Source organism: Schistocerca nitens, chromosome 1 (genome assembly GCF_023898315.1).
Source record: "Schistocerca nitens isolate TAMUIC-IGC-003100 chromosome 1, iqSchNite1.1, whole genome shotgun sequence".
Lineage (NCBI taxonomy): Eukaryota > Metazoa > Arthropoda > Insecta > Orthoptera > Acrididae > Schistocerca > Schistocerca nitens.
The window spans coordinates 835,445,723-835,467,991 of NC_064614.1; the positions used below are offsets into that span (position 1 = coordinate 835,445,723).

Consider the following 22,269-nt stretch of genomic DNA (forward strand, 5'->3'; position numbering starts at 1 on the left):
CGGCGAAGATCAGTTTGGATTCCGCAGAAATGTTGGAACACGTGAGGCAATACTGACCCTACGACTTATCTTAGAAGAAAGATTAAGGAAAGGCAAACCTATGTTTCTAGCATTTGTAGACTTAGAAAAAGCTTTTGACAATGTTGACTGGAATACTCTCTTTCAAATTCTAAAGGTGGCAGGGGTAAAATACAGGGAGCGAAAGGCTATTTACAATTTGTACAGAAACCAGATGGCAGTTATAAGAGTCGAGGGGCATGAAAGGGAAGCAGTGGTTGGGAAGGGAGTGAGACAGAGTTGTAGCCTGTCCCCGATGTTATTCAATCTGTATATTGAGCAAGCAGTAAAGGAAACAAAAGAAAAATTCAGAGTAGGTATTAAAGTCCATGGAGAAGAAATAAAAACGTTGAGGTTTGCCAATGACATTGTAATTCTGTCAGAGACAGCAAAGGACTTGGAAGAGCAGTTGAACGGAATGGACAGTGTCTTGAAAGGAGGATATAAGATGAACATCAACAAAAGCAAAACGAGGCTAATGGAATGTAGTCGAATTAAGTCGGGTGATGGTGAGGGAATTAGATTAGGAAATGAGACACTTAAAGTAGTAAAGGAGTTTTGCTATTTGGGGAGCAAAATAACTGATGATGGCCGAAGTAGAGAGGATATAAAATGTAGACTGGCAATGGCAAGGAAAGTATTTCTGAAGAAGAGAAATTTGTTAACATCGAGTATAGATTTAAGTGTCAGGAAGTCGTTTCTGAAAGTATTTGTGTGGAGTGTAGCCATGTATGGAAGTGAAACATGGACAAGAAATAGTTTGGACAAGAAGATAATAGAAGCTTACGAAATGTGGTGTTACAGAAGAATGCTGAAGATTAGATGGGTAGATCAGATAACTAATGAGGAGGTATTGAATAGAATTGGAGAGAAGAGGAAATTGTGGCACAACTTGACAAGAAGAAGGGACCGGTTGGTAGGACATGTTCTGAGATATCAAGGGATCACAAATTTAGAATTGGAGGGCAGCTTGGAGGGTAAAAATCGTAGAGGGAGACCAAGAGATGAATACACTAAGCAGATTCAGAAGGATGTAGGTTGCAGTAAGTACTGGGAGATGAAGAAGCTTGCACAGGATAGAGTAGCATGGAGAGCTGCATCAAACCAGTCTCAGGACTGAAGACAACAACAACATATAGAAAACATAAAAAAAAACTGCTTACAAATTAAGTAACACAGTGAACAAGTATTCGTGGTCTAAAGAGCTACAATGGGACATGAGAAGAAGAGAAATCAACAACAGTGAACTGTTTAAAACATACAAGATTCAGAAACCTGAAAAGTTTGGGGTGGTACAGTGAGCAGATGACAAATAAGATGACAAATAAGAGAAACGGGCACATGAGATGGAACAAGACAAAAAAGAAGTAAAAGGATTAAGATGAGTCCCAAAATATTTATGAGAAGATGATATAAGAATAAACAATTAAGAAATGATAGCACTATGATAGAAACAATAATATGTGGGAGGGCTGTAGTGTGGCTAGATGCGTGGTAACAACAAAACCCATGTTTTATAGCAAGCTACCTCCTGCAAAGTTTTGAGATAATGGTGACAAAAATAAGAGTGAAAATTTACTGTGTATACATACACACAGTGGTAAAGTCATGGCTAATTGTGCTGAGTCATTCCATGTCAAATCAACACACTTTAAATAAAAATGTTACCTCACCCTCTTAGATTTTGCTGAAAGTTGGTATACTTATAGTGGGTGCTGAAACTAAGAAAAATACCAAATTTCAATTTTTTACCACAAACCATTCCTGAAATATGGTCATGTAAACTTTTTAAAAACTGGCCAAAAATGTGTGAACGGACTTTTTTTTAATTGCCCTAGGGGCTGCCCCAATTGAGCTAGAGAACTTTGAAAGGTGTCATTTTGCAGCATTTTTCATGCTCTTTCCAGTGATACACAAAAAAACATAGCTTCTAATTAATAACCTTTTTCAAAATGGTAATTAATATTTTGATTTAATTTTTTTACAAAAAGTACATAATTGAAAATTTTCAAAATATTTCCATAACTACTTCATACTGTTGTAAATCACATGGCAAAATATAAATGTGGGATGATGATGGGTTCATTGTTAAAAAAAATTCTTCCGGACTCTTGTTTTTCACTAGTGGCCCTAGTTTGACCAAACTGACCTTTAAGGTAGTCCGTCAGTAGAGAGCCTGTCTGTACAATAATTCAGAGACTGGAGCCATTGTTGAGATGATGTAGTCTGCATTGTTACCTTCTAAGGCTTTGTGTGCCTACAGCATTATTGTGCACTGTGGTTTTAGTGCAAATCAATTGTTACCTCTGTGTTGACCAGTCTGTATCTATTATATTTAATAGTTCATTTTCAAGTAAATCTATACATTGAAGGACAGTTTATAAGTGGTTTTTGTATAAATATGGAACCAAGTAAAAAGTGCAGTGCTGTAAGAGTGCAGTGTTGTAATACATTGAAGCAGTCAAATCATTTTATTAAAGACAGAAAAAAAACTGACAAATGTCACAACATGGATGCCCAAATTATTTCCTCAAATACCAAGTGGTGCCAAGATTTGTGATAAATGTAGGAAAGATGTAACCAAATTGAAAAATACACCAGAGCCCATCAATGATGAAAGTGTTGAAGAAGACTCTTCTGGATCAGAGATAATCATCCGAGACCAAGACCCTGACTTCACTCCAACTTCAGTAGCTGTTAAAACATTTAACACAACACTTCAAGAACTAGGTGAGTCCCCAATTGACAAGAAAAAACTAACATCTAGGCATTATGCCAAATCAAAAGTGAAGAAAATCTCATCAATGACACGTAAACTTTTTGTTGCTCCTGAAACTTCTTCGTCAGATACTGATACTGATGAATCCGTTCTTGAAAATCTTAAAAGGAACTTTAAAAATTCTGTAAGTAGGGCAAAAAACTAATGATTCTTACAAGTTTACCTGAAAAGTGGAGTGTCAGGAAAATAATGAAGGAATTTAATGCTCCTAATTACATTGTTTGGCAGTCCAAACAAATTTTGAAATAGAAACGATTCATGGAAGGTCCAAACACAAAACCAGGGACATGTTTACCAACAGAAACTGTCAAAACTGTACATTCATTTTACGAAAATGATGAAGTTAGCAGGGCAATGCCAGGTATTAAAGATTGTGTGACAATTACAGAAACAAGTAGAAATAAAACAAAAATATAAAAAAAAACTTATTTTGTGTAACCTTAAAGAGGCTTACAAACATTTTAAAGACAAGTTTCCTAACATAAAAATAGGTTTCTCTAAATTTGCTGAGTTGAGACCAAAACATTGTGTATTAGCTGGCCGGAGTGGCACACACACTGTCTGCGTGTGCACAACTCACCAAAACATAAAATTAATGATATAAAATGCCAAACTAAATACAGTAACAAACAGCAGCAGTGCATTGCAAAAATGCTTTGCAACCCATCATCAGTTGATTGCAACATGGGAAACTGTGAATAATGCCCAGGAGAAACTGTCATACGTAAAATTTTAAAAGACACTTTTCCTGAAAACTTAACTGAACAAGTTCAGTTCTGACAGTGGATGTCAGTCAAATAACCGATGTAATCTGGAAATTGTTCAGAAAACTTCTGAAGAACTCATAGATTTATTTTGTAGTAAGATGTCGACTTTGATTCGGCATGACTTCGTTGGCAAGCAACAAGGAACATTCCTTAACTCCACAAGAGAAAACCTTATTTAATCTGAATTTGTTGTCACATGTGATTTTTCAGAAAATTGTAGTATAGTTCTACAGGATGAAGCTCAGAGTTTCCCCTGGACAAGACAACAGATTACCATTCATCCTTTTGTTATATATTACAAACAGAAAGACAAAATTGAGCATATGAGCTTTGTCATTGTTTCTGATTGCCTGGAGCACAATACAACTGTGGTTTACACCTTTCAAAAGAAGCTAATTTCATATCTAACAAATAAATTTCAAAAGATTCCAAAAAAGATATACTATTATTTTGACGGTATAAAAATAAGAAAAACTTCCTGAACCTTTGCCTTCATGAGGAAGACTTCAACATAAAAGCTGAGTGGCACTTTTCAGCCACAGCACATGGGAAAGAGCCTTGTGATGGAGTAGGGGCTTCAGTAAAGAGACTGGCAGCTCGTGCAAGTTTGCAAAGGCCATACCAAAATCAGATCCAAACCGCACGAGATCTATTTGAGTGGGCAGTAGATAATATCACAAACGTTGATTTTGCATATTCCACTCAAGAAGACTATGCTGCTTCAGAAATATTCTTAAAAAGCCAACTTGAAGAGGCATTGACAATCAAAGGAACACAGCAATTTCACACTTTCATTCCCAACACTACATCAAAATTAATAGTCAAATACACTCCTGGAATTGAAATAAGAACACCGTGAATTCATTGTCCCAGGAAGGGGAAACTTTATTGACACATTCCTGGGGCCAGATACATCACATGATCACACTGACAGAACCACAGGCACATAGACACAGGCAACAGAGCATGCACAATGTCGGCACTAGTACAGTGTATATCCACCTTTCGCAGCAATGCAGGCTGCTATTCTCCCATGGAGACGATCGTAGAGATGCTGGATGTAGTCCTGTGGAACGGCTTGCCATGCCATTTCCACCTGGCGCCTCAGTTGGATCAGCGTTCGTGCTGGACGTGCAGACCGCGTGAGACGACGCTTCATCCAGTCCCAAACATGCTCAATGGGGGACAGATCCGGAGATCTTGCTGGCCAGGGTAGTTGACTTACACCTTCTAGAGCACGTTGGGTGGCACGGGATACATGCGGACGTGCATTGTCCTGTTGGAACAGCAAGTTCCCTTGCCGGTCTAGGAATGGTAGAACTATGGGATCGATGACGGTTTGGATGTACCGTGCACTATTCAGTGTCCCCTCGATGATCACCAGTGGTGTACGGCCAGTGTAGGAGATCGCTCCCCACACCATGATGCCGGGTGTTGGCCCTGTGTGCCTCGGTCGTATGCAGTCCTGATTGTGGCGCTCACCTGCACGGCGCCAAACACGCATACGACCATCATTGGCACCAAGGCAGAAGCGACTCTCATCGCTGAAGACGACACGTCTCCATTCGTCCCTCCATTCACGCCTGTCGCGACACCACTGGAGGCGGGCTGCACGATGTTGGGGCGTGAGCGGAAGACGGCCTAACGGTGTGCGGGACCGTAGCCCAACTTCATGGAGACGGTTGCGAATGGTCCTCGCCGATACCCCAGGAGCAACAGTGTCCCTAATTTGCTGGGAAGTGGCGGTGCGGTCCCCTACGGCACTGCGTAGGATCCTACGGTCTTGGCGCGCATCCGTGCGTCGCTGCGGTCCGGTCCCAGGTCGACGGGCACGTGCACCTTCCGCCGACCACTGGCGACAACATCGATGTACTGTGGAGACCTCACGCCCCACGTGTTGAGCAATTCGGTGGTACGTCCACCCGGCCTCCCGCATGCCCACTATACGCCCTCGCTCAAAGTCCGTCAACTGCAAATACGGTTCACGTCCACGCTGTCGCGGCATGCTACCAGTGTTAAAGACTGCGATGGAGCTCTGTATGCCACGGAAAACTGGCTGACACTGACGGCGGCGGTGCACAAATGCTGTGCAGCTAGCGCCATTCGACGGCCAACACCGCGGTTCCTGGTGTGTCCGCTGTGCCGTGCGTGTGATCATTGCTTGTACAGCCCTCTCGCAGTGTCCGGAGCAAGTATGGTGGGTCTGACACACCGGTGTCAATGTGTTCTTTTTTCCATTTCCAGGAGTGTACTTCTCAGGTGATATGCGGAGCTGGGAGAGGGAAGTAACTACATCACCAGACAAACTGAAGTTACAAGATGTATCAGGCTATGTCACCACTGTGTATGGCAAAAACTGGTGGCTTGGGTACATTTTAGAAAAAAACGAAGAACTTGATGAAGTGAAAATAACTTTTCTTCATCCATGTGGACCAGCTAAGTCATTCTCTTATCCTGCACATGCAGATGTCCTGTGGGTGTCAGTTGTGGATGTTCTCACAAAAGTGAATCCATTTACTCCGACAGGGAGAACATACATCCACGCTGTCGCGGCATGCTACCAGTGTTAAAGACTGCGATGGAGCTCCGTATGCCACGGCAAACTGGCTGACACTGACGGCGGCGGTGCACAAATGCTGTGCAGCTAGCGCCATTCGACGGCCAACACCGCGGTTCCTGGTGTGTCCGCTGTGCCGTGCGTGTGATCATTGCTTGTACAGCCCTCTCGCAGTGTCCGGAGCAAGTATGGTGGGTCTGACACACCGGTGTCAATGTGTTCTTTTTTCCATTTCCAGGAGTGTACTTCTCAGGTGATATGCGGAGCTGGGAGAGGGAAGTAACTACATCACCAGACAAACTGAAGTTACAAGATGTATCAGGCTATGTCACCACTGTGTATGGCAAAAACTGGTGGCTTGGGTACATTTTAGAAAAAAACGAAGAACTTGATGAAGTGAAAATAACTTTTCTTCATCCATGTGGACCAGCTAAGTCATTCTCTTATCCTGCACATGCAGATGTCCTGTGGGTGTCAGTTGTGGATGTTCTCACAAAAGTGAATCCATTTACTCCGACAGGGAGAACATACATCCACGCTGTCGCGGCATGCTACCAGTGTTAAAGACTGCGATGGAGCTCCGTATGCCACGGCAAACTGGCTGACACTGACGGCGGCGGTGCACAAATGCTGTGCAGCTAGCGCCATTCGACGGCCAACACCGCGGTTCCTGGTGTGTCCGCTGTGCCGTGCGTGTGATCATTGCTTGTACAGCCCTCTCGCAGTGTCCGGAGCAAGTATGGTGGGTCTGACACACCGGTGTCAATGTGTTCTTTTTTCCATTTCCAGGAGTGTACTTCTCAGGTGATATGCGGAGCTGGGAGAGGGAAGTAACTACATCACCAGACAAACTGAAGTTACAAGATGTATCAGGCTATGTCACCACTGTGTATGGCAAAAACTGGTGGCTTGGGTACATTTTAGAAAAAAACGAAGAACTTGATGAAGTGAAAATAACTTTTCTTCATCCATGTGGACCAGCTAAGTCATTCTCTTATCCTGCACATGCAGATGTCCTGTGGGTGTCAGTTGTGGATGTTCTCACAAAAGTGAATCCATTTACTCCGACAGGGAGAACATACATTATTAATGAAAGTGATGTAAACCAAACCCAGTCAGCTTTATTAAAATGTAATATGTGAAGTTCCAAGACAATTTATTGGGAAACTGCTTTCAACTCAAAACTTAATTTTTGTCTCAGGTTAGTGTTAATATATGTTAAGTTGTTCCAAAATTATTGTTAGTACCTATTGTGTTAAATTTAGCTATGTACAGATACCTGTTACTCAAAAACAAGCATTAGGTATTTAATTTGTTTAATAGTTCCGTTTCAAACATCATGGACCAGAACTATTATGTAAATACTTGTACTTATTCATACTTTATTTCAGTTTGTAGTTAAATGCTCAATTTCTTGTTTTTGTTATATCAGTTAATATACTGTTAGTGAAGTTGTATGAAATTAAAATAAGCAATCAACTTAATTATAAAATATGCTGATTAGTTTTGGTTTAATAAGGTGATGTTTTGATATTTCTAATACCTTTTTTACTTACCTTTCAGTATATTTTAAAGAAATTCCTGTTTGTTAAAGGTCAATTTAGTCAAACTAGGGCCGTTAGTGAAAAACGAGAGTCCGGAATATTTTTTTTTTTTTTTTTTTTTTTTTTAAACAATGAACCCATCATCATCCCAGATTTATATTCTGCCATGTGATTTACAATAGTATGAAGTAGTTATGGAAATTTTCAATTATGTACTATTTGTAAAAAAATTAAAATTAAATCAAAATATTAATTAGTATTTTGAAAAAGGTTATTAATTAGAAGCTATGTTTTGTTGTATATCCCTGGAAAGAGCATGCAAAATGACACCTTTCCCAGTTCTCTAGCTCAATTAGGGCAGCTCCTAGGACAATTTAAAAAAATTCCATTCACACATTTTTGGCTGGTTTTTGAAAAGTTTACATAGCCATATTTCAGGAATGGTTTGAGATAAAAAATTGAAATTTGGTATTTTTCTTACAAGGGAACCTCCCCATCGCACCCCCCTCAGATTTAGCTATAAGTTGGAACAGTAGATAGGCCTTGAAAAACTGAACACAGATCAATCGAGAAAACAGGAAGAAGTTGTGTGGAACTATGAAAAAAATTAGCAAAATATACGAACTGAGTAGTCCACGTGCAACATATGCAACTTCAAGGGTGATGTGCAGTCAGGAGCGCCGTGGTCCGGTGGTTAGCATGAGCAGCTGCGGAATGAGAGGTCCATGGTTCAAGTGCTCCCCCGAGTGCAATTTTTCAAGGCCTATCCACTCTGCCAACTTATAACTAAATCTGAGGGGGGTGCGATGGGGAGGTTCCCTTGTTAGTCTCAATGCCCACTATAAGTATACCAACTTTCAGCAAAATCTAAGAGGGTGAGGTAAAATAAGTGTGTTGATTTGACATGGAATGACTCTGCTCTGGTATGGACTTCCACGCATTAAGTGAACACAAGGCATAAACTGTGCTCATGTACACTCAACTAGGATGAAAGCTTACTATTGATTTGCCAAAATTTACATCTAAATGATACTTACTACCACTGGTAACACACAGGTGATGTTTAGATCTGACTTTCCCCTTAATGAAATAGGTGTTAGCAACTGCACAGCAGAAATAAATAGTGTTAAAATTATGGGTAAGCTAAAATTATGGGTAAGATAAAATTATGGGTAAGCTAACTTAAAAAATGCAACTCTCTCAGAAAAAATTACATTCCAGTCCAATGAAGTATTGAATGGCAAGTTGTTTCAGGGTTAATCAAGCCGAACAGACATTATGTGATCAAAAGTATCCAAACACCCCCAAAAACATAGGTTTTTCATATTAGGTGCAGTGTGCTGCCACCAACTCCCAGGTACTTCATATCAGCAACCTCAGTATTTATTAGACATCATGAGAGAGCAGAACGGGGTGCTCTGCAGAACTCACAGACTTCGAACGTGGTCAGGTGATTGGGTGTCACTTGTGTCATATGTCTGTACGCGCATTTCCATACACCTAAACATTCCTAGGTCCAATGTTTCCAATGTGATAGTGAAGTGGAAATGTGAAGGGACACGTACAGAACAAAAGTGTACAGGCCGACCTCCTCTGTTGACTGACAGAGACCACCGACAGTTGAAGAGGGTCGTAATGTGCAATAGGTAGGCATCCATCCAGACCATCACACAGAAATTCCAAACTGCATCAGGATCCACTGCAAGTACTATGACAGTTAGGCAGGAGGTGAAATAACTTGGATTTCATGGTCGAGAAGCTGCTCATACGCCACACGTTACGACAGTAAATGCCAAAAGACATCTCGCTTGGTGTAAGGAGCGTATACATTGGATGACTGAACAGTGGAAAAACATTGTGTGGAATGACAAATTACAGTACACAACATGGCAATCCGATGGCAGGGTGTGGTATGGCAAATGCCTGGCGAACGTCATCTGCCAGCGTTTGTAGTGCCAACAGTAAAATTCGGAGGCAGTGTGTTGTTGTGTGGTCGTGTTTTTCATGGAGGGGGCTTGCACCCCTTGTTGTTTATTGTGGCACTATCATGACACAAGCCTACATTGATGTTTCAAGCACCTTCTTGCTTCCCACCATTGAAGAGCAATTTGGGGATGGCGATTACATCTTTCAACAAGATCAAGCACCTGTTCATAATGCACAGCCTGTGGCAGACTGGTTACACGACAATAACATCCCTGTAATGGACTGGCCTGCACAGAGTCCTGATCTGGATACTATAGAACACTTTTGAGATGTTTTGAAATGCTGGCTTCATGTCAGGCCTCACTGACAAACATTGATACCTCTCCTTGGTGTAGCGCTCTGTGAAGAATGGACTGCCATTCCCCAAGAAACCTTCCAGTATCTGCTTGAACGTATACCTGCAAGAGTGGAAGGCTAAGGGTGGGCCAACACCACATTGAATTCCACCATTACCAATGGAGGGCACCATGAACTTATAAGTTATTTTCAGCCAGGTGTCCAGGTACTTTTGATCACACAGCATACCAATTCACTGAAAAATCTGTTTTATGAGCATGGTCTTATAATGGTAAATAATCTATTGCAAAGCCTTAAGAGTCACAGCATTCAAAATTTACAAATATATCTTGATTAAAAACGAAAAATATGCAACGACAACTTTCAGAACACCCAAAAAGCTTTATCACAAAAGAATTTGTTAAAATCCAAATAAATGTGTAATAAAATTTTAACTTAATAAAGTAACTGATGCACTGTGGTGTTTCAGAGGGAAGAAAGGACCTTTGTTGAAAATACAATAATGTAAAACTAATTGTGAGACAAAAAGAAAGAACTGGATCATTTTATTTATTGTTCCCATTTTTTAATTACAGGTATCCTTTTAACCTAAGATGTAATATTTATCCTATTAATATACCCTACGCAAATAATATTTACGTGAGCAAGAGGAAGTTTTAGAAAGCTCTGATAAGATTGACCATTTCTTTGTCTCGTGGCAGTGCAATGTATTTATGAGAAAAGGAGGGCAATAGCAAACGTTGCAAAATACGTTATCCTCAGTATCAAACAGTTGGGCTCATTCCAACCAATGTTTCACTGAGCTTCCTACAAACAAAACAATCCAGTTTTCATTCAATATCTAGTTAACTTTCAAGTGCGGAGGTAAAGGACATGCAAAAGGTCGATAGCAACCAATGGAAAACCCAGTACGAAATGCTCATACGAATTTTGGGCACCTCAAATGAGAACTGAGGTAACATGTTGAGGGAGATTGTACAACAGCTGCAGAAATCTGGTTAAGCCATCTGAAATCTCATGCCACTGGTAAAGTTTTTCACACAGCTGAATACTGGAACAAGTAAAATGTAAATGTACACATTGTGTCTTGGTTTTGAATGTCAGTTGTAACTAAAAGCTTATAAATTTTTCATTCACTATTGTGTTTCAGGTTTCCCTAAATTAATAAATGTATAAATCTACCATGTACATAAGTTACAAACAATTGCTAATTTGTTTTTGTAACAAAAAGACGTACTGCACTGATCTACAGTTTGTAGAATATATAAAAACATACAGAAAAATATACCGGTAGGTAACTGCAAAAGCAAAGCAACTATATAATGACTGTCTAATCAGGAAGTCTGATTAGAAATCTAAAACTATATGGAGAATAGTAAAAAATGATACTAGAAGAATTTGTGATAATGAAGAAATTACACTCAAAAACAGTGAAACCCACAACACAGAGAAAAATAAAATAGTAGCTTACATTAATGACCACTTTTTAAATGTACCACACACACTAAATTTAAATTTCAAAGAACAAAAAAAATAGTAGAGGCTCCATGGGCTGATTGTAACATGAACATTCCCCCAACAAATGAGCAATAAGTAATTAGGAAGATTAGGAGCCTGAAGCCTAAAATGGCAGCAGGTGCAGATGAAGTATCTGTTATAATTATAATAATGGCTGCTGTGCAGACTGTAAAACCTATAGCTCACATTGCACATCTATCATTTAATGAAGGTGGTGTTTCGTCAGCGGCTAAAGGACTCAAAAGCGATACCACTCTAACAATAGAGACAGAAATAAAATAGAAAACTACCATCCTATATCACTTCTCTCTTGCTTCCTCCAAAACATTTGAGAAACTAATGAAATTAAGAGTCACTAGTTACCTCAACAAAAATAAACTTTGGAACTGCAATCAACATGATTTTCATGCAAAACACAGGACGAAAGTGCAGTCACAGACTACATCCAAAAAATTATAAAAAAATTTGGAAAATGACAAAAGTGGAATAGGAATTAATTTAGATATGAATAAAGCAGTTAATACTGTCTGTCACAAAATCCTCCTTGATAAGTTGGAAGCAATAGGTATTACAGGAACAACAAAAATGTGGTTTCTATCTTATCTCAAGAACAGATCTCAAATCGTAGAGTTCACAACTGTTGGCTTGAATCAAATAATAAGGCTAGTTTCAGAAGCAAAAGAAGTAGCCATAGGTGTCCGACAGGGAAGCAGCTTAGGCCCACTACTCTTTCTTATTTATGTGATGATTTGCATTTACCACATAATAAAGCCGAACTTGTATTATTTACTAATGATACAAACCTATTAGTGAGTGACATTAAACGCTCATTACATATTACTTGAAAAGTACTGAGATTTGGTTCTGTGCAAAAAAGCATTCACTGAATGCAAAGAAAACAAACTAACTACCATTTGTACAAACAATTCAGGGTGTGGAGATTATTCTAGAATTGGATGATAGTTAAATAGTAAGCTTGCAGTTTGGGTTTCCACATGGATGAAGCTTTAAATTGGAAAAACCAAGTCAGATACCTTTCACACAGACTTAACTCAGCCTGATTTGCCTTGAGAATTATTGCAAATGTTCGAACATCTGAGGGACAAGAATGGCATACTCTGGATACTTTCATTCTGTTGCTTCATATGAGATAACTTTCCGGGCCAGCTCAAAATCTAATTTAAAAGAAATTTTTACCCTAAAAAACCGGACTGTTCAAATAATTACACACAGCCATGCACAAGCTCACTGCAGGCCACTGTTTCAGAAATTAGGAATTCTATCGCTATTCATATTCAGGCGTGTACTTGTAACCAAGGCGAGCCTCAACAATTATAAAATTTAGATTAGGACTTAAAAAAATACTTATTTGAAAAATGTTGCTATTTAGTAAATGAATTTTACGAAGATCAAGGTAAACAAACTGGAAACTAATCATCACAATAAATGTAATGGGCTTGTTTGTTATAAGTTTTGAGATATCTTTCTTTTGTTGATGTATTCCTTCAAAACTCCAACGTTTTAGTCTACCTATCATTATTAATGGTGATTAAAATTTACATAATCTTGAAATAGAAGATAAATTTACTGTTAATATCATGTAATCCCATTTCTGTAATAGACCAGGAAATTAATCGCCACAAAAGAGGAAATCCAATTATGTGTTAACTGCTGTGAGAAGTTTTATATTTTGTATTTATTATGTTGCAGTTTAAAGGACTTTAGCCTATTATCTATAGTTTACTTTAAATGAATTGTCTCTGTAATAGCGATTAAATTAATCTGATTTATCTTTTGACGAAATGTAGATTTACGGTTTTACTTTTGTATGCAATTCAGTTCTGTGCTGCATCGTTAACCTATTTCTATTTGTGACGAGTCCAATATCGTTTGTACGATGGAATGGATGCTAAATAAATAAATATTAGATATCCCATCTATTCCATAATAGAATCCACTTAGGTCAGCTGCGGCCTATATTTTATAAAAACTTAAACCTTGTTTCACGCACAGCAACAAGTTCAACAGTGTCGTGTATTCCTTTCATTTTACCTTTTGTTCCATTTGTTGGAATGGGGAGAAAAAGATTTTTTTAACAAAATTCCACTCAACTGTACTTTGGTTACTATGTTAAACGGCTCATCAGCATCGATCATTTTCGATCATACGCATCGTAAAGCATACTTTCTGCAGCTCATGACATCATTTGACGTATGCAGACTTCACGCTCCGTTCCCAGAAGTCCATAACCGGAAAGTACATACAACATATCGTACCTACACACATCGTATGCATCCGCCGATGGAGTTTTCTCCTATGCGATAAGATATCCTACACTCTAATAATAAACAAGTTATTCTAGTGTTTTAAGTCACAAAAAATGGTTTTATTGTAAAAACATGCAACATGCTGCGGAATTTCTGGTTATTTATTGTGAAAGTTAATAAATACCCTAGAACTACTTCTTCAGTCCTACGCGGAAGGAGACATTTTGAGAATTATTCAGAATTATGACGTCACGAGAATTCCATTGTGAAGGTATACGTATGACGGAAGATACTTGCGAATCAGTACTGTTCGGGAATTGCGTTGTGATGGTACGGAGAAGATGAGGTACGTTTAAATATTATTTAAGTAGCTGTAGGCGTTGCGTTACAGAGTAGAGACATGGAAAAAAAAAATTAGGTGGTTAGAATTCTCTATTTAAGTTGAAAGAGCAGTCTTGAAGGTGGATGAACAAAGATTACAAGCGATTTTTATCAATCATGCTAGCGAGATTAGAAACAGGGCTGTAGTAGAAACAGCAGGTACGGCATGGACTAGATGCTCAAAAGTTAAAAGTGTAAATGGATGGAAAAGAGCACTCCAAAGGTGGACGTGTTAAAGTGGGCGTGTCATACGTGCGGAAATAACGGAAGCTTTATTAATTTCATTTCAGTTGAAAGACCATATTGCTTTAAAGATCATCCTCGTGTGTTGTGCGTGTAAATTAACATGTGATTTTTGTTTCAGTCCGTGAAATCTGTCATGGCGTCTGGAGGGTGCGAATGTGAGAAGAGAACTTGACAGCGGGGGAGAACTGACAGTAGCAGAAATCTGATAGTTGGAAACAACGCTTTGGTTTGTAAATTGCTCGATGTAATTTTATGCTGTTGAATTACTGTTCTTGATTCGTGCTGAATTGTATTTACGTTCCACTAATATTGCTTGTTCTATTGTAAGTTTCCAGTGTGTTGTAAAATAAAATAAAAAATATTGTTTTGATTCTTTATTTGATCCTATGATACCTCTCTTCGTATAATGTGTGTATTCATGTACAGACGTCATGGGGAAAGGAGTCTTAAGGGTTTCGAATGCCACTTCGTCTCATCGGCCGTTGTGAAGAATGTGACGTAGTATTTGTAAGTGATTATTATATACAGAGCGCTATGATTTAAGTGTATTGTGACATCCTTACAAAATGCATTTGTACATGAAATTTTCGTGATTTATATAGATCACATTGCCATGTCTTTTTTACTACTTTCTTACCCGTCGAACAAATGTCACGTATGCTGTATTTGGCAGGAGTCTGGAAGTGCTTAAGGAGACTGGACTCCTGAAATACCTGGTGGTTCGTCAGAAGTACGTGTGCACTCATCAGGTACAAGGTTTTTGCATATGTTGATTTCTTAAATTCTACCTAACAATTTTTTTCTGCTTAAACAGTGGGTAGAAACTGAGATCACGACAGGATGCCAATGGGCAATTTGATATTTTCAAGTAACGGTGGATTATTAGATTTTAGTCGCGACTCTCTTTAATTGTATAGTTCCACATTTTTCACTTCATATTAGTTTAATGGTGTGGTAATATGAAATCTTGCGTGCATTGCTTGTGTCGTGGATGGTGTACGAAATTCTATAAGTATGTTTTGAAGTGTGACCTATTGAGTTCAGGTTTTTTTAGATTGGGCAATATGTTTTTGATGTTAGTTTTCTTTTTTCCTGTATAAATCACCTCATTTACTTTAGCATTTGTTGCTAAATGGTGTCAGGTGTATTCTTTGGGTTATCACTATAAGCAGTTCTGTTAGGTATTTCAATGTTTCCACAGTTCAGTATCGTGTTGAGCTCTTGATAGCATAAGTGCTTTTCCACCCTTAATTTCTGCTCATTAGAAGCAAATCTGTTGTTCCTAAAAGTGCATCTTATGCAATTAATGTGCTGTATCTGAGATCCTGCAGAAAATTGGAAATTGTAGTATAACTTTTTCATTTTGTGCCTGAAGCTGTTAGATTGTTTCAAAGTCTTCACACATGTGTAACAGTTTCATACCATGCATTTTATTTATAATTATTAGCTTGACCAAGTAGTTTAGTTGGTCTGCTGTAAATAGGGAAATGAAGTGCTGTGTATGTATGTGAACATGTCCGGGAGGGGGGGTTGGGTTATCTGCTACAGTTAATGGCCTGTAAGGCTAGCCCCCAAATGCTATTGACTGACAACAGAGCTAAATAGTGTTGTCCAGTCATTCCACTTTCATGAAGTGAATAAACTATTGTCCACAATGCTCTGAATTGGAGCTCCCTAACTTGGATGGGCACATCTGCACAGATAGGTACATCTGAATACTTTTGCCCATTACTGTTTTGTGCCTGGCCAGCATTCACAGTCTAACAATTCAATAGGTGTTATGAAGTGACTGCTGTGCCAGACTGGTAAGCATGTGCAGTGCATGACAGAAGTGAGATTCTCATCTCCACCTTGGCTACTCATGTTTAGGGACCTTGTAGTCCACTTCTGAATTTGTTCAGAACACTGTGAACAAACATTTGAGGATTTTTGCCATTTAGTCTGGCTTCTGCCGTGTTTAAAAGTTTCTATTTTGTGGACTACTTGGAGATAATGTTTTTTCTTTCTTAATTTAGTTTGTGGTTAAAATTTTTGAGTTTAGTTAACAGCTGAGGTTTCACAGTAGGTTAACTGCATATACTGTTGTTCATTGCTGTTCATGTGCATTTAGGACCAGTATGACATGCAGCAAGATGTTATGCAGTACTGATCTACGTGGCCCAGCTTAAGATGTTGAGGAGCTCCCTAAAACTGTTAGTGCAGTAGTTACTTGGATTCAGGCGGTATCCAGTGAAGGTAAAGTACATTGTAAAGCTGCATTTTTTGATGTTCCAATATGAACTTAAAGTATTTTTATTGATTTCATGGCCAGAGAACAGTAAATAATTCTGGAAGCAGTGGATAATATTTGAAGTCTCCTTTGTCATTTGTGTAAGATAAACTGTCTGCAGAAAATCTGGAATCAAAATGATACATTGCTACTTACTGCAGAGAGTAGTTGGATCTTGAGCAAAATTATGGTGAGACAAGATGGTGAACAAATTAATCCACTTGGTGACTTCATATATACCCATTGTATCTTCTGTTTGCAAAGGCATTCACTTTGCAATATTTCTTGAGTCAATTCTAGTGCATAAATCTTGCAAAAGAATGCCTCGTAGCACACGTATGTAATGCAATATAAGACTGACCCAATACTTCCTTGATATTGAATGAGCATGAACTTTTTAAAAAAAGTTTGACTTATAGTGATCGGGTTATCAGAATTAGATGTATTCTCTACCTTACACAGGTTACTTTCTTCCCTAAAACATGGAAAGAAGTAAAAATGAAAAATTGAATATTTGAAAGAAAAGATGTCTTCGCTACCTTATTTTGTCAGGCCTGCAGCTGTTGACACGCTTGGTAAGTCAATGTACATACAGTGCGAACACATTTTTAGTATGCTTGGTTTCACTTTAACAAATTAAATGTATGGAGCTACAAATTGGAACAAAAGTTTTGAATATTACTACTTAAACTTACTATGATTTGATCCATTATAAATGGTTTTTGAAAGCCTGCGACTGTAGATACAATAGGTTTGTTTATAAATAAATAAATCTTCTGCTACCAGTCAAGATTTTCTTTACTTTACTATTCGCATGACGCGTTTCGAGAAATAATTCCCATTTTCAAGTGCGTTTTTATGATGTGTGTTAAGCCATTTCTTTTGATGTTGTCAGTGTGTGTGTGTGTGTCTGCTTCGTTTTGTTGACTTTTACTGTAATACATACGAAACGCGATTTTTAGTTTGGTATCAATTCTTTCTGTGAGGTTAGTGGCTAAAGTTTGAGAACAATTTGTACTTACAATTTTCTGATGGCCCATTTGTGTAGTCACACACACTTATCACACACAACTTGTACATTTTACACATCGAAAATATCTTATATAAACAAAACAGTTACAAAGATCTTATAGGTAGTTCAGAGATAACATTATAGGTCTTCCACAGATTGATATGCTTTTGTACAGAGGTTAATTTATCTTTACCATTTGTAAAGTAATTCATGAGCCAAATTGTAAAGATAAATTAACCTCTGTACAAAAGCATATCATAATCTGTGGAAGACCTATAATGTTATCTCTGTGAACTACCTATAAGAAGATCTTTGTAACTGTTTTGTTTATATAAGATATTTTCGATGTGTAAAATGTACAAGTTGTGTGTGATGTTAAGTGTGTGTGAGACTCTCTACACAAATGGACCATTAGAAAATTGTAAGTACAAATTGTTCTCAAACTTTAGCCACTAACCTCACAGAAAGAATTGATACCCAACTAAAAATCGCATTTCTTATGTATTACAGTAAAAGTCAACAAAATGGAGCAGACTCACACACACTGACAACATCAAAAGAAATGGCTTAACACACATCATTAAAAACGCACTTGAAAATGGGAATTATTTCTCGAAACGCGTCGTGCGAATAGTAAAATAAAGAAAATCGTGACTGGTAGCAGAAGATTTATTTATTTATAAACAAACCTATTATTAAACTTACTATATACATAGTTAATAGATATCCACAAAACAAATGAAACTTGTGGATCTTCCTTGTGAACATACAGTGGTGGACCTATACAGAGGATGGATTAAATGTATGTCCTTCCATAACTATGAGCAGTATTAGTATTTTGTCTGGACTTCCTACCAAATATCCAAAACCAAAGGTGCTCTTTTACACAGCACCCAGGATTTAGACACGCTGTACTTGATTAGTGCTTAGCGGGACACAATCAGATTACACTGCAAGTTTAGGTGGTACTCTGTGGCAGTCACTGAACAAAGGGTTAACTCCTTGTAAGTTGGGCATTAGTGTGTTGGAGATAAGGTGTCACTTTTTTTACTATCCAGTCAGTAAGTACTACTGCCTTACCCTTGTTTGCATGGACAAAACATTGCTGTGTGTTATGAGGGAGGGGGCAGACTAAATTGACATATACAGAAGTAAGCCAACATTATCTGTACTTGTTTTTGGTTGTCATGGTTCCTTTATTTAGAAGAGTGATGAGCATTCCTTAGATCACTATAAACGCAGATCATGCACTGGCAGTGAAAGACAGCCAGGATTGCCTATGTTGTGTGCTATGAAAGAGGTAAGTTCCATGTAAGAATAAGTAACAAAGCACTATTTGTAACTGAAAAATTGAAAACCATCAGTTTAGGCTGTAAACCAAAATTATTTTTGATGAGCTTGAGTGCCCAATACAAATTATTACATTTTAGCACATCATACAACAAAACACAGACCATCAGATGATTGTTTTTAGCAATCTCTGTGCATTGTGTGTTGTACAGATGCTTAATCATTAAATACTTTAAAGTGATTACTCAGGACTTCCTTAAGACAGAAATTATGTGGCACCGAACCATGCAATATACTTTGAAGGGCATACCTTGTTTAGAATGTTCATAAAAATTGAACCAATGCATCGAGAACTTCACTGGTTAGTAAGTCCCCTTTCATTGTATTTGGTGAATACAAGAACTTGTTCAGCCCCTTCTATTTGCTTGATATCCTTGCCGAGATCTTGAGTGATTCCTTGTAAGTCATTGTGATGTAAAATGTCAATCAGTATAATGAACCGCATAACAGTTGGGGAAACACTGCTTAACATTTAAGGGGTAGCACTGTTCGAATTGGATTTTTCTATGGTAAGGAAAAGTGGAGATAATGTTAAATTACAAAGAATTTTTGTAATTGTATACTACTGGCAACTGTCATCATCCTGAGAGATCTTAATACAAATTGTTGAATGGTTTGTCTGCAAATTTAAATGTTTTGCAAACTTTGTAATAGTTTGCATGGTTGAAGCAGACTTGTAAGTCAACTGATGTTCAAAGTGTCTGCATTTGGTTTGAAATTGGGGGAGGGAGAGCGAAGACATCTAGTATAGAGCCTGTAATGAATTGGATGAAGTTATTGCCACCTTTATCTGCTTAGGCATAGGCCATACCAATTCAGGCAGGCTAGGACAAAATCATGCCTTCCTCAGATGTTATTGAATTTAGCATATGTTAAAATGGACTAAATAAGGAACTTCTTTTTTCTCTCCCAAAAAATTCTGCTATGAGATAAGCCCTCCAAAGATGATGCTGCATGTACCACTTTGAAGATGTGAATTTTGGGAAAATTTTAAAATGGCATATATCTGGAACAGTTCTAGATATTTTGTTGGTTTTTATTTGAAAGTTAATTGCCTTACGATTAAAAAAAATCCTCCATTTGGACTTCTGTCAAAGTTCTTTTACTGTAGTGTTCTGAACTTTTTATAATTTACGGGAAATTTTTTTTTTCGTAAATGCCAATCCATAAAACTTTTCCTTCCTTCCTTCATTCCTCCCTCCTCCTCCTTTCTGTTCATTGGTACCATAGGAGAGCCTCTTTTAGGTTGAACAGGTTTTTAAAAAAAATTGAAATTCTTGCCATACATTAAACCTGTTTTATCGTCACATAACAGGCTCATAAAAATCAAAACCTAGCATTATTAAAAACAATTTTAGTTTTGAAAGATGAATAAGAGCCTCATTTTTTTTAAGTGGTTCCAAAATGTATGTGAAAGGTCCAAAGACAGTTTCAATTTATACAACTTCTGTGCAGAATGATATTTTCACTCTGCAGCGGAGTGTGCGCTGATATGAAACTTCCTGGCAGATTAAAACTGTGTGCACTGACCGAGACTTGAACTCTGGACCTTTGCCTTTAGCGGGTAAGTGCTCTACCATCTGAGCTACCGAAGCACAACTCACACCCGGTCCTCACAGCTTTACTTCTGCCAGTACCTTGTCTCCTACCTTCCAAACTTTACAGAAGCTCTCCTGCGAATCTAGCAGAACGAGCACTCCTGAAAGAAAGGATACTGTGGAGACACGGCTTAGGTACAGCCTGGGGATGTTTCCAGAATATTTTCACTCTGCATGAGTCGTGCTTCGGTAGCTCAGATGGTAGAGCACTTGCCCGCGAAAGGCAAAGGTCCCGAGTTAATCTCGGTTGGTGCACACAGTTTTAACCTTCCAGGAAGTTTCAAATTCGGTGCATTTTGTTTTGTACTGAAATCAGCCATAAAGTTGTGTTCCATTGCTTCAGCATCTTCCTTTGGTATAGAGTGATGCCTTGTTGTTGAACCAATAGGAACTGAAGCACTTATCTTCGAAACATTGTGAACAGGAAGTGACCACTGATGGTGGTGTTCTGTCCTTCAGCTGGAAGCCTATATCCAGCAGCTAGTCCGTGTGGTTGCGTAAAGTTCACTACAATTTCGTTTAGTTCATAATTGGTGTCCATAATCTCTGCAATCCACCAGTCACTGTCATGCACACGTGCCACGAATATCCCCCTTCTAAGATTTTGAATATTATCCTGGTGTTGGCCGAACGAATGAAATTTCTTTTTTCTTCCTCTTTGAAGTGGGTGCAATATGAGTTAGCCCATCACTTTGTGTCCAAAAATGTGCCCACTTAGTTCCTTTAACATGAGTAGTTTGTTTGGACCATTCTTCTTTCTTCTGCTCATGGTGTTCTTAGATTTCCTCTTTGGACAAAAGAATGAGGGCTGTGGGTGTGTAAGATTTCATGACTCTCATAAAATCCTCAGTATTCTTAATCACAGCTGTATTTGGTCTGGAAAGATTGTTTAGTAGCATGCATTTGGCAGGCTGCCTACACACCATGAAACAGCCTCTTCCTGTGACCAGTAGCACTGTATACCCAGTCAGTTGCCACTAGTGACTTACTCAATGCAAACATCTGGTAACAATTTTTAAAATGTGGGAGCACCCTATCAAAAATAATGATCTTCTCTGCTCCTGTTTGCAGTTGAATTTTTTGCATTGCTAGCAAAACTTGCTATGTCATGTTCTGTGTCATCACTTACAACTGCAACACTTGTCTTGTTTTGAAAATGTCACTCCTGTAAAAAATTGAAACCTTGTCATTACTCCAATTATAGATACCCTTGTACTTCTTGTAGGAAAGTTACAGATCAGTTTTCAGCAAAATCATGGTGAAGAACTAAACTTAGTTCTTCAGCGCCGGCCGAAGTGGCCGTGCGGTTAAAGGCGCTGCAGTCTGGAACCGCAAGACCGCTATGGTCGCAGGTTCGAATCCTGCCTCGGGCATGGATGTTTGTGATGTCCTTAGGTTAGTTAGGTTTAACTAGTTCTAAGTTCTAGGGGACTAATGACCTCAGCAGTTGAGTCCCATAGTGATCAGAGCCATTTGAACCAGTTCTTCAGCCTGTACACTCTTTCACTTCTGCAATGTGATGTTGCAAACTCTTCAGATGCTGGTGTCTTATTGCTTTCACTGACCATTTACCAATGAAACTGTTAAAATTGTAATCATAAAGCAATAAACTTTCAAATAAAAAAAGAACAGCATTTTAAA

General features: G+C 38.4%; 1 protein-coding gene and 1 long non-coding RNA gene across 2 annotated transcripts in view; one reads left to right on the forward strand and one right to left on the reverse strand.

Moving 5' to 3' along the window:
* LOC126263064 (pleckstrin homology domain-containing family D member 1-like) overlaps nt 1-13,782 on the reverse strand; it is a 213,765-nt gene extending 199,983 nt beyond the window's left edge. Inside the window, exon 1 of the mRNA XM_049960047.1 lies at nt 13,558-13,782. Within this exon, the coding sequence (XP_049816004.1) occupies nt 13,558-13,661 (104 nt within the window). The 5' untranslated portion in view covers nt 13,662-13,782. The remainder of the gene's footprint in view (nt 1-13,557) is intronic.
* A 146-nt stretch (nt 13,783-13,928) lies between these two features.
* Nucleotides 13,929-14,762, forward strand: LOC126263096 (uncharacterized). Its single transcript, XR_007546834.1, has 2 exons — nt 13,929-14,118; nt 14,518-14,762. It is a non-coding gene; the product is annotated as an uncharacterized LOC126263096 (long non-coding RNA).
* The last annotated feature ends 7,507 nt before the right edge of the window (nt 14,763-22,269 follow it).